The 19211-nt window shown below is 45.4% G+C and overlaps 2 protein-coding genes and 1 non-coding gene across 7 annotated transcripts; 2 read left to right on the forward strand and 1 right to left on the reverse strand.

Moving 5' to 3' along the window:
• Positions 1–3779: 3779 nt before the first annotated feature.
• On the forward strand, positions 3780–19209 carry kkv (hyaluronan synthase-like protein kkv). Of its 5 annotated transcripts, none has more exons than XM_001359353.5 (10): positions 3780–3883; positions 11687–11941; positions 12375–12618; positions 12691–14191; positions 14252–16182; positions 16699–16875; positions 17561–17761; positions 17828–18193; positions 18261–18362; positions 18423–19209. In XM_001359353.5, the coding sequence occupies exons 2-10, from the start codon at positions 11793–11795 to the stop codon at positions 18591–18593; spliced, it is 4842 nt and encodes a 1613-aa protein (XP_001359390.4). In that variant the 5' UTR covers positions 3780–3883; positions 11687–11792; the 3' UTR covers positions 18594–19209. The 5 variants fall into 5 exon arrangements, with proteins under 5 accessions (XP_001359390.4, XP_033234120.1, XP_015037826.2 ...); XM_015182340.2 differs by lacking the exon at positions 16699–16875 and adding an exon at positions 16430–16606 and having other exon boundaries at positions 3781–3883; XM_015182341.2 differs by lacking the exon at positions 16699–16875 and adding an exon at positions 16430–16606 and having other exon boundaries at positions 3784–3925.
• TRNAR-UCG (transfer RNA arginine (anticodon UCG)) lies at positions 8741–8813 on the reverse strand. Its single transcript has one exon. It is a non-coding gene; the product is annotated as a tRNA-Arg (tRNA).
• Positions 9319–10829, forward strand: LOC6897611 (uncharacterized). Its single transcript, XM_033378243.1, has one exon. The coding sequence runs from the start codon at positions 9442–9444 to the stop codon at positions 10690–10692; it is 1251 nt and encodes a 416-aa protein (XP_033234134.1). The 5' UTR covers positions 9319–9441; the 3' UTR covers positions 10693–10829.
• Positions 19210–19211: the final 2 nt, after the last annotated feature.

Here is a 19211-nt window from a genome sequence, read left to right on the forward strand (position 1 = left end):
TTCCGTTTTGTTTTGTTTACGTTTGGCGCTTTGGCCCAAATATTCTTAAAAAGCTGACAGTGGCTCGGCTCGGTTCCCAACTTCAGTTCGAGTGGGAGTGAGAGTGGGAGTGGGATGGCCAATGCTGCGGGTTGGCTGTCTCTTTCCCTTTCTCGATCTTGTCTTTCCCCCCCCTTTCCCGCCTGCTCATTTCTTTTTCGGCTGGCTTGGAATAATCATTGTCATGCAGGCGATTCTGCTTCATTATTTCGCCTGCTGTACCCACGCTTCTTCTTCAACATCTACTGTACTACCTCTCCGTTGTCTGCTGTCTGTTGTCTTTTGTCTTTGCTCCGTCTCCCACTTGATAGGCATCGTAATGAGCTTTAAGTTAAGGTTCTGATCATGATCTCATGGAGGTTTTGTTGCTTTGTTTTTGGGAACGAGGAGATGAAGATGCTGCTGGCGCATCGCCTTCGTCATTTGTTGGTCACGCTGGGAATTTGGTTAAAATTCTCTTACAGGCAGGTCCATTTCTTTGGAAGAGTGCTTTGGAACTTGAACAATTCCTGGATGAAAGCTTAGAAGTGCCCACAGCTATAACGTTACGATGATCGGATCATTACTTAATAGTTTTCAATTCTAAACCAAGGTGCATTTCAGTTCAGGTATATTCAGTTGTTCTCTTGCTTCTCAGGGTATCCAATCTTCGCCCTTTTGTGTGGAGCCTCAGCCCACCGAATTGTAGTTTGTTTCGTTTTCATTGCTTTTGGCTTGCTTGCTTAACCAATATTTTGCCGCTCGATAATGAAAGGAAAGCAAAACAGCCGGCCAGTGGATGGGCTGGAGGAGGAGCTGGGTCAGCAGTCAGGTCCCAAGCCCCGAAACCGAAACATACTCGTACAACAAAAGCTCACCAGTATAATCATCAAGAGTGAATCTGCTGGAGAAATGGTTGTTGTCGTTGTTTTGGTTTTGGTGGCGGTGGCGGTACGACGGTACGACGATACGGAGTCATGTTTGTGGTTTTAAACTTGCTTTCTTTCGTGGCGGTGGGGGATTTCATAATATTTGCATTGGTGTGTGAGTTTCTGCTCTTACAGGTGTTTGTGTGACCCAGTTCCACAGAGATGCCTGAGAAGTTCTCAAAAGACCCAACAAAAAGTGGATAATGAATGATGCGGTGGGCATTTCGTGGAAATGATATTGTTACATTGGTTAACTGTCAATTTATTTGATTTTGATTTTTTTGGTATGATACCCTCAGGTACCTTTACATTTTATACAAGTACATATAGCATACGGACTGTACGTAATAATGTCTTTTCCTATAACCCTAATATCTGCAGGGTTAAACGGATCCATTGTTTCCCCCCTACATTTTTGTTTTTTATACTAATGCAAAATATCTTCTATCCCCCTTTCTTTCTTAAGGACGGATCCATTTGACGATGACGATGGGGTGTCGTAGGGGGGAGATTGTGTTTGACAAACATACTATTTGAGTACTTCTGGGAAATTAATGCAGTGCTAGCGCGAGGAGTACATATACATATGTACTCATATGTTCAGCCTCATTGTTCTTGCTTAGAATTTCTTGTGATAATGGGGCCAGATTGAAGTCAGACCAATCTCTCCTGCTCTTGCAGTGTTTTGGTTATGACCTTTCTTCGCATTGAGCGAACCGGAGGAGTCCATCAGAAGCAGCACAAGCTCAACGCAACAAGTGAGTGAGAACGCATAAATCCTAAGAAAATCCAATGGATTGTGCTTTTCTCTAGAAAGCACAGGCCCTGATCAATTCACGTTTAACCGCAAGGCAGAGACATTTGCTGACGAATATTGTGAAAGGGAGCAAATCAAAGCATTTTCTGTGATCATAAAAAAATATAATAATTATATTAAAACTATGGAGAAAACGAAAAACAGAAACCACATTTTTATTGCTAATTTGTTAAAATATTGTTTACGGTTTATTCTAATACATATTAAATTTATCCTTAATGAGAGCAAGAACGATAAGGATTAAATTAAAATGGGGGTAATTATGACGAACTCACGTCTCTCCACAATGAATTGATCTTCCCAATTGTTTGAGAGATTGATAAACATTTCCTAGTAGGAAAATCATGAATTTCCATTCGTATATAGTTTTTCTACTAAATTTCACTTACGCGTTGCGTTAGTTCACTGACTATCACTAGATGGCGTATTGGTTCCATTAAATAGTTGCTGCATGCTTTCAGGCTGCACATGTATAATGTGTGTGTAGATTGACATGGATTCGTAAAATAGCGTAGTTCCAGAAAAGAACACAAGGGGCACCACTGAATAGAAGTTATATATCTTCTAATCGTTATGTTCTGAATGATTTTAAAATTCCTTCAATTCGTATATATATATATCTATGCTATAAATAATAAAATAATATTGGAATGTAACATGTGTTTAATGGCGCCACTAGAACCTGGATCCCCAAATGAAAAAGTCGAAAAATCAATGGCTAAAAACCGTAGAAATATATTTTTAGATATGAAAATCCTGTGCCGTATACGTGATTATATACTCTATATACATTCACATTCACCTTACTGGAAATATAATAAACAATTTAGAGAATGCACATTAAAGTGAAGTTGAAAAAAAGTTTAAGATTTTAAAATTTCTGCTAAAATAGCTTAATAAAAAAGTCTATTACATACATACATAAGTACATATGTATGTACAATTTATTGTTATAGTTTTTCCATTCTCTTTAATGCCTAAAATATAAAAAAATACAGTTTTGATACATTAAGATTTTTAAATCTTATTGTTTAGTAATATCTTAAGACGTTACGAATCTATTATGTCCATTTCGAAATCTGACAGGCGGCCTGACAGATCTGACGGCCATGCCACATCATCGTAAAAGCTTGGAATGGCACGAAATATCGATTTATGTTTCACTATCGATAGGTACGGGGATATTTTAAATGTGTTCAACTGGAATACAATTTTATTTAAACTTTTACAGCTTTTATTTTGTAATTTGTATTGTTTTTACGTATTGTGTAAGAAATTAACTTGATTGCCTACATTCTACTATTTTTTATTCACATACTGCAATTACTACAATAATTTTACTCTTGAATTTCTGGCGCTGCTGCGCATGCTCTCTCTCTGTATCTTTCCAGTCGACTTCCAGGTGCAACGCCGCTCTCCAAACGGTATACTGGAGCAGCGCAGGCGCGACAGAAAGCAGCGCTGTAGAAAAGTAAGAAATAAAACAAGAAACCAGACGACCTCGACCAAACTTGTCGCAAAAAACGAAAGAAATAAAGGCATGCAAATTATAATCCCAAACACATTCACAGGAAAGAAAGAGATGATGAAAGAGAGAGACCGCTACAGAACCTGAAGCAGTACTTTTTTGAGAGTAACGGTAAATTTGGGGGAGAGTAATGGAGATATGGATTTTAGTGGAATAAAATTAGGTTAGGATTTTCCTTATATGAAAGGAATTTTGTCAATTATCATATAAACATATATGAAAGATCCAGTTCATTATCCAAAACTTTCACTTAACTTGAAGATAGAAGGATTTAAAGATATAAAGCTTTATAGTGGCTTATGGACACAGGTTTATTTGGAGGACTTCCAGCCTACTCGTACCGTTACCACTCACCAGTCCGCAGAACAGCAACAAGCAAAAACAAAAACAAAAACAAGTAATAGCCAGGCAACAATCCCAGTAAAAACGGCTCTCATAAAAATTCATTTCCAGTCACTGCGGCAGCGACAGCGACAGCGACGACGGCCACTTCCAATGGGCAAAAACGAAAGACTTCAATTCAGTTTGGCGAAGACAACGAACCCGAAAAGAGCTTGGTCGCGGATCGAAACGGAACGGAACGGAAAAAAGGTAGAAAGAGATATAATAATCACGTCTGCGTCTTACAAAACGGTACGTGCGCGCATGCGTAGTCGTCTCTGTGTCTGTACGTGCATGTGAATGTGCCTAAGAGAGTGTGTTTGTGTGTGGGTATCGGTATCTGGCTAAAAGCGTTTTATGCAGCCATATTGTACATATTCACGAGTACGAACGACGGCTAACCAACACACGGCCAATACTTATAAGTAAGCCAAAAAGCCAAGCGAAGAGAAGAAATCAAATTAATGAAAAAGAAATCAAATTTTAAAAATTAGTGAGCCACGCAGGCGAATACCAGTGCAGCAGCAGAATATATCTGATACCAAGTGAAACTATCTATTCAAAAAGTGTGTGTGGCTGCCCAACGCCATTTGGGATATTCTTTATTCTTTAAACCGAAATCAAACAACATTCACTTCTACATTTCACTCACTCTCGCTATCTGTGAGAGAGCCACAGCGACAGCTACTGGGCCAAACATCATACGATCTCTTGGCCTTTTCTTTTGTGCCATTTCATCGTCATCGTCGTCTCCATCGCTGTCGTTGTTTCCATCGTTGTCATCGTCAGCCGCAGCCGCAGCAGCTTCAGCTGTACAATTTTCTTATAGAGACCCAAGGCATGTGAAAGTTATGCGCCATACCACAAATCTCTTTCTATTTCTATTCCGTTTGTCAGTTTTATGTTTTTCTTTTCTACTGCTTCTGTTTCTTCTGCTTTGGCAACAGAAGTGGGCAGGGGGAGGGGTACTAACGGGTTTTTCTGTAAGACTTTGGCAACACTTTTGCTTTCTTATAAGGTTGCAGCCAACCACCAGCCTAAGGGGCCTCCCCCCCTATCCCCATCTGGCCGTGTGGCTCTGGCTATTTAGCATTTCAGACTTGGAAACGATTTGTGTTGTTTGCGCAGAGACCAGAGTCCCTCAGTGGCGAAAAACCCGTTCCCCTGAATCCGAAAACACACCCAAAAACCGAGCAACTTGTTCTATAAATTATAAAATTAAATTAGCAAGGCATCTCAAGTCAAACCATTTTCTTGGCATTTAGCAGAGACTGGCTAACACTTTGTGGGGTTTTTGCTAAGCTTCTTTCTCAGGAAGATCCCAAGATCTTCTCTAGATCATACATATGTAGATATGTACTCGTATATAGCTGCCAAATCATCTGTTTGGCATTTCCAATCACATTTGTTGACACGCCTCCACCTCCACCTCCACCGCAATCTCACAGTCTCGAGGTCTGCTCGGTCTCTCTTTGTTGTATCTCTCGCTTCTTCATCTGCTGTTTACTCTTCTTCCCCACAGCCCAACAAAAGCACCAGCAAACGTTTATTTTCTCTCACTTAGAGCTTCAAAAATACACTCAAACATCGTTAAAACGAAACATAATTGATGTTGAAATTGGTGGGGAAACACCTTTTACCAATTTCAAGGCAAAATCATATTTCACTATGATAACTATGTTAAATAATTAATTTTGACAACTCATCAGTGGATTCATGAATAAGTCCTTCAATTTAGTCATCAATGAAAGCCCCGCGTCCCCCAATCCAAACAAGAGACAAATCATTCTCATACCACGAGTGCACAAGAGCACGAAAGATGATATTCGACTTACGCATAACGTAAAAACCAAACATTAAGCTCTACTGTGACTCATTTCACACTTGTTAAAATCACTTCGAATCAATTTATAGATGCACAACATCCGAGTGCCACATGAATCCCTCAATAGCATTGTAATTCTTGCATTTTAATGCCTTTTAATTGGCTGAAAACGAAAAACTCTCTTGTATTGTACCCAAAAAATGTTTTGGTGAGTCACATATCATTTTGCTGCACTTCCAAGTCGAAAGGTTGTGTTGTTTCTTTGTATATTATTTGCACGGATATAACGGTAAAATGCTTAACAGACAAACAGAAAAACAAAACAAGTTGAAGGAACTTAAAAAAAATGAGTTGGCAAGAAGTTAAAGTGTCTTTTTTTATGGCACAGAAGCCAAGCCAGGAGGTAGGGATATAGTAATGTCCTATATATATATTTTTAGGAGTTCTTTTGAATCCATTATCTTATGTGATTCATCATTGAAATGCTATGTTCATACTTTATTCATTTTGGAAGAAAATTCACGCCAATTGGAAACAAGTTTGTGGTTAGAGGGCTTCGCCAACCAACAGCTTCTTCAGAATATGGTCCAAGACTTTCTCAATAACAGTTCCGTGTTTAAGACAGCATCAGTAAAACTTTAGTTTTGTTTATAGACAATATATATCTCAGAAAGTTTTTGCTTTTCCTTTTACTGCTTTGAAAAGCTGGAACTTCGAATTTGCTTTTGTATATTTGTTTCATTAGCTTTAAATGTAAATTATCAGTCGAATGTTAATTGAACTTCTCTACAGATGATAGCCATAGATACCACAAAGATACTTCCATAGATACTGGCCTGTTTGTAGGGTCAAGTAGATCTATTAATCATTCCCAGAATATATAGCTTCTTTTATAATCTCTTTATCTCCATAAACTGCCTCGACTTTAGCAAATGCTTTTCTTTAACTGAACTGAACTTAATTTCTAGGAATACTCGTATGGCCAAAGATCTATACCTATGATTCATACAAGCCAATCCCCTCAAGGTGGCATTCCTGCCTGTTTGATCGCGAACAACCTTCAGGCAGCAGCGCAGCCACTCTGGCCATAGCATGCATAAATCAATAACTTAAATGGTCAATTCCAGTGATCTGAACCCACACCCATGGAACCCCTGCCCGCCCCCCCTGCTACCGTGCCACCGAATCAGAGCCTGCCTTCCCCATCTCAGCCATGTCACCATGTCGCTTCGTTCCGTTCCGGCTTGCTTCGATTGCAATTTACAATTTTACTCTTATTGGTGCATATTTCTTGGCTTGGCCAAGAGGCGGCTGCTTTTCCTGTTGGCCACCGAGAACTGGTTGTCCGAGCAGCAGTCCGGCAGCTGCTGCCTGGCGTGGCCCAGGTCTGGGCCGGTTCGGCCGTGTTCCCGTTTTGACTAGTTGGCTTAAATGTAGCAATCAATTTATGCGCCACCAGTTGCAGCCCCAGTGAGCAGTGGCTGTGGCCTGTAGCTGCAGCTGTATCTGTATCTGTGGCCAAGTATCTCATAGATTGTATACAATCTGTTTTTTTTCTATAACATTTATTTGTACTTGTATCTGGACTTTCACTTTTTATTTCTTGCTGTCTGTTGGTGGAGCGCGGGTTTTAATTGTTTGCCTTCTTTGGCGGGTAACGAGTCTTGGAGCCAAACACAAGAAAAAAAACCCCAAAACATTCATTCAGATATAGGGATACATATGTATTTATATTTGTATCTGTATCGCTTGTGGTATGTGTCCATTATTTCAATAGCCATTCACTTTGCAACACACAGTCCACAGAGACTCTCTCTCTCTCTCTGTCTTTCTGTCTCTATCTCTCTCCTCCACCCAAAACAGGCGCTAATGTGATTACAACAGACGAAAATTATTAAATCGCCAAAACGCCTGCAGCTGTGCCCCATTGTCTGTTGTGGGTAGCAGTCGCACCACAATGGAGCCACAGTCCACGGCCCGCCCTGGCCCCCGCCCTGGCCCCCGCCCTGGCCCCCGCCCTGGCCCCCGCCCATGGACCCCGCTCCAGTTTGCCCGCTTGCCTTCCTGTCCAACCGGTTCGATACTCACTATCAGAGATCTAAGAATTCATATACTCGTATGATTCTCTGGCCTTAATTGTGGGCTGTGTAATCCTTTTTCGACTCGATCTTTCTGGCCCTCGTGTTTCATTAAACGCATTGACATGAATACTTAATTATCTGCGTGTCTGAGTTGTCTTGAATTTCCTTCAGCTCAGGTCATATTTGGTATGGCACACACGTACTTATGGTGTGTGGGTAAAAGTACTACGAGCACCAGCACTATGACCATGTTGAGGTTGTCCAAGGGTTATCAGAGTTCATGTCGCTTGGTTGTGCTTTTCTTTAAGCATCTAGGTATTGTTTGTGGAGGTTCGGAAGTGAAGTGGATATACTTTCAGATAGAAATGGGATTAAGGTTTAAGTGAGAATGATAGTTCCCAGTTCAATTGAGATGTCTGCTTTTCCTTCTTTAACATTCAACCTAAATCCGCTTTTGACATACTAATTATCAATTAATTTAGATTGTTGTCCACTCCTCAGATGCTCAGATTAATGTCTCATTAGATGGCTTAAACAAAATGATAACAACATCCGATAATTCCCAACTAGTTTCTGAAACAAATAGATACGAGTATATCTCAGGTTTTATTCTCAAGTTAAGCTCCCGAATCGCATACTTCTTTCATGGCTAATACAAATCGAATGATATCTGAATGAAAAACAATGTATAAATGTATGAATCCAAGTTCAACCAGTCGAGGAGAACCATTCTAGCGGACATTTGACATTTAAGGGAGGCATTTGTGTGGAGAAGTCAAGATTTCTGTTGGACTCACATTGGCAGTGGGGCAACTTAATTGGTTTTTTGCCTCCCGTCTCCCGTCTGCGTCTGTCGACTGTTCGTTGCTCAATTGCATATATACGTATAGGTGTATATATGTTTTTTCCCATATCAAATTGATTTCGCATTTTTGTATTGCCAAAGAGTCGAATATCGAAGACTAAACGGGTTTTGATTTTGATATAAAACCGATAGAGGAGGCGGAGACGAGGAGATGATTTACCAATTGCCAGCAAACGAGATGCTAAATTATGCCACGGCAGTGATTAAATCAAAATTTAAGCACCAAATCAGACATCAATTTCAATGCGAATAAGACCCAAATGAGTTGAAGCCGTACGACAAAAAGGTTGGGCAGACGACCGTGACAGGACTCGAACCTGCAATCTTCGGATTCGAAGTCCGACGCCTTATCCTTTAGGCCACACGGTCCCGTTGTAACGCCACGTTAGTTCCTGCCCTAAAAAGCGCAAAACGGGCGGCACACCTCTACGCTTTTGCCCAGAAAGCATCCCCACCCACCCACTCACACATGTCCCCGAACCACCCCGACCCACACACTGTCACACTCTCGCCCACCCACTCACCCACGCCCGCGCCAACCACCCAGATTGTGCGTTGCTTCTTGAGGGTGGATGACACCGAGTGCCGGCCACTGGGGGTGGCACATCCTATGACGCGCGCGTTGGACGTCCTTCTGCGCAGAATCTTTGACTGGGCGGCCAGTAGCAAACCCCACAGCATCCCTCGAGCAGTCAGCTGTTCTTGCAGCAGACCATCTGATTTCATCTGTTTGTCCCATTAAACAATTTCATAAATATTGGGTAGCTATTGCTCTCATGTTTGCCAGTCCGCCTCATGTGCTGCAGTACTCCTAAATGGTTCCCTAAATGCTCCTTATAACTCACAATTTAAACAACATTTTCTGAGTCTAGTTAGATTTTCAAAAACACTCTAGATCTAGCAAATCAATAGTTTTTGACCGGTTACAAAATTTCTCGCTTTCTACTCCAAAAAAACTTTAAAAAAGTTTTGTTCAAAGCTTATTCCCTGCTAAATTATGAAGACCTCAGCAAACAAAAACACCATGTTAAAGAACCCAAAAATTGTCAAGACATCTCCCTCAACAGTGAAGACCGCGCCGCCTGGCAAGGCAGCTGCCAAGAGCTTTGACGTGGCCCAAGTGTGCAGTGTGGACCTGGGGAGCGATGGCGGAGTCCGGCTTCCGCCTCTAACGCTCCAGAGTCGGGTGGAGCCAGAGGACGTGGTGGATGCCCGTTTTCGGCTGGTGGAGGCGAGGTCCCAGACAGTGGTGCTCACCGATCGGCAGTTCGATGTTCACTTGAAGCGGCTGGTGAAGGTCTTCATGTCCGAGGTATCCATTACCAGGGACATGCGCGCACTTAACTCGAAGAGGTCGCTTCAGCCAGCCGACCGGCTGCTGTTGCAGGATCTGGAGATACTCAAAGGCAAATTCAAGGAGGAGCGATCCAATCTGGTGGTGACACTCAGCATGGATAGCAGAAACAGATCCAAGCTAAACTCTACCAAAGAAGCCAACACCCAGAGCCAAGATAAGCATGAAAAACCCTCTGGTTCCGCTGATGATGTGATACCATCTACTAGTAAGACGTCCAAGCTTCGCAAGTGTTCAGTTCCATCAAGGAAACAAGGAGGAGCCCAACCAAAAGTACCATCCAATCCTCCATCCAATCCGGTGAAGACACTTAGCATGGGCAGCAGACACAGATCCCAAAAAAGTTCTACCACAGAAATCCAGCCTGAAGCCAACAACCAGGACCAAAAAGAAGAAGAAGAACCTTCTGATTACTTTGATGCTGTGACAGCATCTACTAGTATGACGTCAAGAAAACAAGGAGGAGCTCAAGCTAAAATCACTTCCAATCCTCCAATCATTTGCAAAAATATCGTAGCACCCGAAGAGCTATCGATTAAGCTAATGGAAAAACTCAAGCAGAGGTTTGCCAAAACAACCGAAAGTCCTAAAATTAAAGTACCGCTATCCGCTCAAGAAAAAGAACCAGTAAATGAATCAAAAATGTATCTAACTAACGCTCCTGTAGCCGCTCCTGTAACTGCTCCTGTAGCCGCTCCTGTAGCTACTCCTGTAGCCGCTCCTGTAGCCGCTCCTGTAGCTACTCCTGTAGCTGCTTCTGTATCCGCTCCTGTAGCCGCCCGAGTAACCTCTTCAGTATCCTCTACGGCCAAGATCAAGGCTAAGGCTAAACCTAAGGAACTCTCAGAAAGTTTATCTGATATATTCTATGACTTTCCCATAGCAATCTATTAAGTGTACACTCCCCGTTATCTTCTTTAAATATTGGTTACAAAGAAAGTCTTACGTTCCAGTTTAAGTAATGAATGTTTTCCCTCTTTGTAATCAATCTTTGATTGAGGAAAATAAATTGTTAAAGTGTATGATCTGAAGTTTCGTTGTTGCCCATTTGTGATTTTGATTGGCCTTTACTGTAGTTTCGTTTCTTTGTCCGAAGTATATCCTACTAAAAGATCCATTGTGTTTCCTAATGGAAACCTTCTTTTATGTTCTTTCTGGAGAACCTCTGTTAAGTCTTTGCTCGTTTTGGTTTCAGAAATCTCTTCGCTTCCATCACCCTGCCAATACCAATTGGAATATCATCTTCAATTTGCCACATAATCATAAATATTGCACTAGGACCAGAATCTGGCACAAGGCCTTCTCTGGCACAGAACAATACGAGCAGCAGGGCTGCTTGCTAGTTGCAACTGCCAGTGAGACGAGTAATCGTACTTAATTACCATAAAAACACACTCCAAGAAAACGAATGAAGAGCCCCAGAGGCAGCATGAGTTCCGTGCCACATGTGGAACAACTGAGGCGTGTCCGAGCCGAATCCAAGAGTCGGCGTCAAGTTGCGCATAAGTCTTACGTGTAGCATTGCTGTAGCCCCAAACAATTTATAAATTAACTTTAAGCTAAAATTACTAAAGTGAAAGTGAAGTTTTGATGGGAACTGGACACTGGACGGGGGAAGAGTCCGAAGTGCTTAAGAGATGACTCACTACTAACCGGAGTCGTGTAAGAGCTGGAATCCAGCTGGAAGAAGCTTTCAAGGTGCAAGCCAGACCTAAACCGGTATGCACTGCAGACTGGTTGGGTCAAAGGACGCTTGTCCTTGGGGAGCCAGAGTCCACATCCATTGTGTGGCCATAAATTGCATATCCATTAAAACCGGCTTATCGAGACACGACATCGACATCAGCGACTTGGGCTCAATTATTTTCCACTCTCCGACTCATTGCAGGCAACAACAACAGCACAACATACTCGTACATATTTGCAGAGCCATCTCCATTCGCACTCCAAGATTGGGCCAGCACGGGGCACGGGGCTAGCAGCAACCGTGGGAGATGTCTGCAATGCGGCATCGTCCGATGGCACCGCCAGGTCCGGGTGCCGGGGCCGGAGCCGGGGCGCCCGGGGATCATGGCGATAGCGATGACAACAACTTCACCGACGACGAGAGCTCGCCTCTGACACACGATATATACGGCGGCAGGTAGGTCTTCTCCCCCAAAATTTATGCAAATTGGTGGCCTGGCCAGATGGAGGGAACCACCAACAAACAGCCGAAAGACAGCCGGAACTAAAGTGTCTCAGGCCCAGACAACTACCAGTATAATTAGCCCCTCCAGCTCTGTCTAGGCTCTTGTTTCACAATCACTTTCAGAGCAGGGCGGGGTCGAGTCGACTCGAGTCGAGTGGAGGCAATGAAATGCCGGAAGTGAAGATCATATAGCCAGCAAAGGCTATAGCCCAGTGTGCGATCATCGTAATAAGCAGTGATCAGTCGAGTGAAATATCTAGTTTACATCCCCATCCCCTATTCCTTTCTACTGGAAGAGATCTGTTACTTCCATGAATCTCTACCATACGTATGATGGAACTGCTGTTCAATAACCTCCAATCTGTCAATCATCCAATCCTTTCAGCCAACGCACGATACAAGAAACAAAGGGTTGGGATGTCTTCCGGGATCCACCGATCAAAATTGAAACAGGATCCACGGCGAATCAGGAGTGTCTAGAGCTAACCATCAAGATCTTGAAGATCTTTGCCTATATAATTACGTTTATCATAGTTTTAACCGGAGGTGTCATAGCCAAGGGCACCATGCTCTTCATGACCTCGCAAGTGAGGAAGGACAAGAAGATGGAGTACTGCAACAAAGACTTGGTATGTCCATATAGCAGATTCCAAGTCCATTTAGATTCCAATTGAATGATTCCCTTTCATCCCACCTCTTAGGGACGCGACAAAAGCTTTGTGGTGCGCCTGCCGGAGGAGGAGCGAGTGGCCTGGATCTGGGCTCTAATGATAGCCTATGCTCTGCCCGAGATTGGGGCTTTGATTCGATCCGCCCGCATCTGTTTCTTCAAGACCTTCAAGGTGCCCAAGACGGGGCACTTCCTGTTCGTCTGGCTGATGGAGAGCTTCAACGCGATGGGGACGGCGCTGCTGATGTTCGTGGTGCTGCCCCAGATCGATGCCATCCAGGGAGCGATGCTTACCAACTGCCTGTGCGTCATCCCAGGCGTCTTTGGCCTGCTCTCGCGCACCTCCAAGGAGGGCAAGCGGTTCGTCAAGGCCATCATCGATCTGGCGGCCGTGGCGGCGCAGGTGACGGGTCTCGTCATCTGGCCTTTGCTGGAGAACCGCCGGGAGCTGTGGGTCATTCCGGTGGCCTGTGTGATGATCTCGTGCGGCTGGTGGGAGAACTACGTGTCGCCGCAGTCGTCTCTGGGCCTGGTGCGAGCCCTGGGACGCATCAAGGAGGAGATGCGCTACACGCGCTACTTCTGTCACATGTTCCTGTCGATCTGGAAGATCCTGCTGTTCTTCTGCCTCGCTTTGCTCATCTACTGGGCCCAGGGCGAGGAACCCGGCAATCTGTTTGCCATGTACGGCGACGCCTTCGGACCGCACAAGATCATTGTCTACGAGCTGCCAGCGGGTCTGGGCGGAGTCCTACCCGACACCCTGGAATCGGCCAACATAGATACGGTCGAGGTGGACGCCGCCTACAATACGGTGGTCTATGTCCTGCTCCTGCAGATCTTTGGCGCCTATTTGTGCTACATCTTCGGCAAGTTCGCCTGCAAGATCCTCATCCAGGGCTTCAGCTATGCCTTCCCCGTGAGCCTAACCGTTCCCCTGGCCGTCACCCTACTGATTTCGGCCTGTGGAATTCGCATCGATGATCCATGCTTCTTCCACGACACCATACCGGACTATTTGTTCTTCACGAGTCCCTCGAACTTCCGCTTTAACAACTTTGTGACGGAACAAATGGCCTGGGCGTGGATCCTGTGGCTCCTCAGCCAGACCTGGATAGCCCTGCATATCTGGACGCCCAAGTGCGAGCGTCTGGCCACCACGGAGAAGCTGTTTGTGAAGCCCATGTACTCCTCCCTGCTGATTGATCAGTCCATGGCTCTCAATCGAAGACGCGACGATCAGGCGGACGTGAAAACGGAGGATCTGTCGGAGATTGAAAAGGAAAAGGGCGATGAGTACTACGAAACCATCTCAGTGCACACCGATCGCTCTTCCGCCCCGAATAAACCCTCGATCAAGTCCTCGGACAACATCACCCGCATCTACTCGTGTGCCACCATGTGGCATGAAACCAGGGACGAGATGATTGAGTTCTTGAAGAGCATTATGCGGATGGACGAGGACCAGTGTGCGCGCCGCGTGGCCCAGAAGTATTTGCGAGTGCTAGACCCGGACTACTACGAGTTTGAGAGTGAGTAAAGACACCATCAATCCTGCATTGATAGAGCCTAACCTCTGAATGTTCTTCCAGCTCACATCTTCTTCGATGACGCCTTTGAGATCTCCGATCACAGCGACGATGACATCCAATGCAATCGTTTCGTTAAGCTCTTGATTTCCACAATGGACGAGGCAGCCTCGGAGATACATCAGACCACGATACGGCTGCGTCCGCCCAAGAAGTATCCCACCCCGTATGGCGGTCGCCTGGTGTGGACACTGCCCGGCAAGACCAAGTTCATTACCCATCTGAAGGACAAGGACCGTATTCGTCATCGCAAGCGCTGGTCCCAGGTCATGTACATGTACTATCTGCTTGGACACCGCCTCATGGAGCTCCCCATATCGGTGGATCGCAAGGATGCCATTGCGGAGAACACCTACCTGCTGACCCTGGACGGAGACATTGACTTCAAGCCGAATGCGGTTACCCTGCTGGTGGATCTGATGAAGAAGAACAAGAATCTGGGCGCCGCCTGTGGCCGCATCCATCCGGTGGGCTCTGGGCCCATGGTGTGGTACCAGCTGTTCGAGTACGCGATTGGTCATTGGCTGCAGAAGGCCACCGAGCACATGATCGGCTGTGTGCTCTGTTCCCCCGGCTGCTTCTCACTGTTCCGTGGCAAGGCTCTGATGGACGACAACGTGATGAAGAAGTACACGACGCGATCGGACGAGGCCCGGCACTATGTGCAGTACGATCAGGGCGAGGATCGTTGGCTCTGCACCCTGCTCCTCCAGCGCGGCTATCGTGTGGAGTACTCGGCTGCCAGTGATGCCTACACCCATTGTCCGGAGGGCTTCAACGAGTTCTACAACCAGCGACGTCGCTGGGTACCCTCGACCATTGCCAACATCATGGATCTGCTGGCAGACGCGAAGCGCACGATTAAGATCAACGACAACATCTCGCTGCTGTACATCTTCTACCAGATGATGTTGATGGGCGGCACCATCCTGGGACCCGGCACGATCTTCCTTATGTTGGTGGGTGCCTTCGTGGCTGCCTTCCGCATCGACAATTGGACCTCCTTCCACTACAACATCGTTCCGATTCTGGCCTTCATGTTCGTCTGCTTCACCTGCAAATCCAACATTCAACTATTTGTGGCACAGGTGCTATCCACTGCGTATGCGCTGATTATGATGGCGGTGATCGTGGGTACGGCGTTGCAGTTGGGCGAGGATGGGATAGGCTCTCCCTCGGCCATCTTCTTGATATCCATGGTGGGGTCATTCTTCATAGCCGCATGTTTGCATCCCCAGGAGTTCTGGTGCATAACATGCGGCTTGATCTATCTGCTGTCCATACCCTCCATGTACCTGCTGCTCATCCTCTACTCGATCATCAATCTGAATGTCGTCTCGTGGGGCACCCGCGAGGTGGTGGCCAAGAAGACCAAGAAGGAGCTGGAGGCCGAAAAGAAGGCCACCGAGGAGGCCAAGAAGCGGGTCAAGCAGAAGAGCATGCTCAGCTTCCTGCAGAGCGGCATCGGCGACAATGGCGACGAGGAGGGCTCTGTGGAGTTCTCCCTCGCCGGACTCTTCCGCTGCATCTTCTGCACTCATGGAAAGACCTCCGACGAGAAGCAGCAGCTGACGACCATTGCCGAGTCCCTGGACACGATCAAGCAGCGCATGGACACCATCGAGAGCGCCGTCGATCCTCATGGACATCATGCCTCGCGCCACAACAGGCGCAGGACCACTTCCAGCGGCTCCAAGGATCACCATCTGCTCACTTCGGTGGCGGAGAAATCAGGCGATGAGTCGGACGTATCCGATTCGGATACTTCGGCAGAGCCCAAGCAGGAGCGCGACTTCCTCACGAACCCCTACTGGATCGAGGATCCGGATGTGCGCAAGGGCGAAGTGGACTTTTTGTCGAGCACCGAAATTCAGTTCTGGAAAGATCTCATCGACCAGTATCTCTATCCCATTGACAATGATCCCGCGGAACAGGTATGTTACGAAGAGTCTTGGAAGGGGCTTTTGTTGGGGAAGACTTTGTATCCTTGCAGATGCGGTATGGAGTGTTTTTCAAGGGTAGTCCGAGAGAAACTTTATAGTTTTTATACAATCTGCAAGGGTAGCTGAAGATTCGGTCTTCCGAATCTATCATGTCTTTGAGTATTGCTTTCTTTTGTTAACAAAAATTAAAAAATGATCCCCAAACCAAATCGAATCGCATCGCATAACACTCTTGTAGGCCCGCATAGCAAAAGATCTGAAAGAGCTGCGCGACTCGTCGGTGTTCGCCTTTTTCATGATCAACGCGCTGTTTGTGCTGATCGTGTTCCTGCTGCAACTGAACAAGGACAACATCCACGTGAAGTGGCCCTTTGGCGTCCGCACCAACATCACCTACGACGAGTCCACCCAGGAGGTAAAGAAACCACTGCATGCCGTACTAACACAACTCTCGTTTTTCTCGTTTTCTTTCTTTTGCCAATTTGCCAATTGTGGAACGATTTGAAGGCCCGCATTGCCTCCGATCTGATTGAGCTGCGGAACAAGTCGGTGTTTGCGTTTTTCATGGCCAACGCCTTGTTCGTGTTGATTGTATTCTTGTTGCAACTGAACAAGGATAAATTGCATATCGTTTGGCCGTTGGGCGTTAAAACGAACATTACCTATATCGAAGAGACATCTGAGGTTTACAAAAAATGTTACTTATATGATGTTCTATCTAACCACTGAATCACTGAACCACTGAGCCACTCTGTGTGTTTGCGTGTGCCTCAAAAGGGTCTGTCTCCTCCTCTAACTTCCCGCCTGTCCCACTCTCTGTCTCACTCTATGTTTACCACAACATGCCACATCACCCCCAAAAGCTAATGATGTTCTTTGTTCTTGTTCTTATACGTACTCCCCTTGGTTGAACCCCATCCTAATGGTTCAGGCATATCATACGAAACAAATAAATACTCGTGCATCATGTAAAAACAAATCTTACAACCACACATTGACATTGACATCACAATGGTTTCTAACAGTTATCCCCTCTCCTCTCCCAAAGAAAAAGGAAACACGGTTAACTGAAAGCCTTCTATACTAAGTATATCTGTATAATCCAAGATATCTATCTGTACACATGCCCAGAGCCATGGCTGGCGGAGCCACAAAAGCATGTTTCATTGTTCCTACATACTCGTATAACCTCCTACTCGTACCTCCCCCAAATGGTATCACACTTCAACATGCCACAATCACCGACAATTGGTATTATGTTCAGCCATTTATCCGAGCCCAAAAACCAATCTACCAATCAAATTGTTCAATGTCACTAACCCAAATGCTACTCTGCTGAACAGTCCACTAATTCGCAATGATTTCACAGGTTCACATCTCCAAGGAGTATCTGCAGTTGGAGCCCATAGGTCTGGTCTTTGTGTTCTTCTTTGCCCTCATTTTGGTCATACAATTTACGGCCATGTTGTTCCATCGTTTTGGCACCATCTCGCATATTTTGGCCTCCACTGAACTGAACTTTTGCAAAAAGAAATCGGAGGATCTCACACAGGATCAGCTTATAGATAAGGTGAGTCCACATATCTGGAGATATTTCCAAGCCACAATCCACTTACATCTTTGTATTTCCTTCCAGCATGCTGTGGAGATCGTCAAGAATCTGCAGCGATTGCAGGGCATCGATGGGGACTATGATAATGATTCTGGTTCTGGACCCGATCGTATAGCCCGCCGCAAGACCATCCAGAACCTGGAGAAGGCCAGACAGCCGCGTCGTCAAATAGGCACCCTCGATGTGGCATTTAAGAAACGATTCCTCAAACTGACTGCCGATGCAGAGAATAACCCTGCGACGCCCATTCTCACGCGTCGGCTGACCATGAGGGCCGAGACCATACGGGCACTGGAGGTGCGAAAGAATTCAGTGATGGCCGAAAGACGCAAGTCGGCCATGCAGACACTGGGGGCGAAGAATGAGTACGGCATTACCACAGGGGCACCGGTAAGCTATGAAGAGATGAGGGATCTTCAGGAGAGAGATATTCAAAGATGGTTTGTGCATTCCCTAGGTTAACAACAATGGTGGTCTGCCCAACCAGAGAAGTGGTCGCGTTTCGAATGCTGGCATTAGCATCAAAGATGTGTTCAATGTGAACGGCATACCGCCAGAGGTGAGTTCTATATCAGGATAATGCCGCCATAGAACTGATAAATAATCTTTTATTTAACAGCAAATTTATGGCTCTAATGGCGGGGGCACCATCAATCAGGGCTACGAGCATGTCATCGATGAGGACGGCGATGGCAACTCGCTGCGTCTGACCACTCGCAATCCCCATCCGCATCCCCAGGTATCCTGGGGCCAGAACACTAGCGGCGGCAACGCCACGGGACGCCTGTAAACTACGTATATTTGTAAGCTAGAAATCTTGATAACGAATTCCGCCTCTTTCCATAAACTGACTAAACATAGACCTGTATATCTAGAGCTATAGTCAAGAACATATTGTGTTGTACATACTCGTTATTAGAGACATGAGAATAGATAGAGAGAGAGGGAGAGAGAGATATAGGACATTGCTGGAGCCTTGTCGACACAACGAAAATAATGCTTAGCTAATCACACTGCCAGTGACGATGTGTGGGCCCGATTATATGCTACGATATATATCGTCAGAACATTCCCGATGTGTTGCACAACAATGGCAACAACATTCATACTATGTACTATACTATATCATTTGTTAGGTTATGTTTAAGTCAATCTGTGTGGATGCGCCGAGCCCTGTGCGGCGGAGCGGACACACTGCCAGTGCATGCTGACACAAAATACTCATCGCTCGGAGCTGATTCGAAAGTGCAGCAGTGAAATTACCTATTTACAAATATTCCATATAATACTGAAATAGTAATTCTTTTGTAATAATTGAGTACAACTTTTGATACTATAAATAAATGAGAATATCGAAAGAAAGTGAACCAGTAGATCTGCAGGATCTACTCGTCAACTAGCAGATACA

The sequence above is a fragment of the Drosophila pseudoobscura genome, chromosome 2 (assembly GCF_009870125.1).
Source record: "Drosophila pseudoobscura strain MV-25-SWS-2005 chromosome 2, UCI_Dpse_MV25, whole genome shotgun sequence".
In the NCBI taxonomy this organism is placed as follows: domain Eukaryota; kingdom Metazoa; phylum Arthropoda; class Insecta; order Diptera; family Drosophilidae; genus Drosophila; species Drosophila pseudoobscura.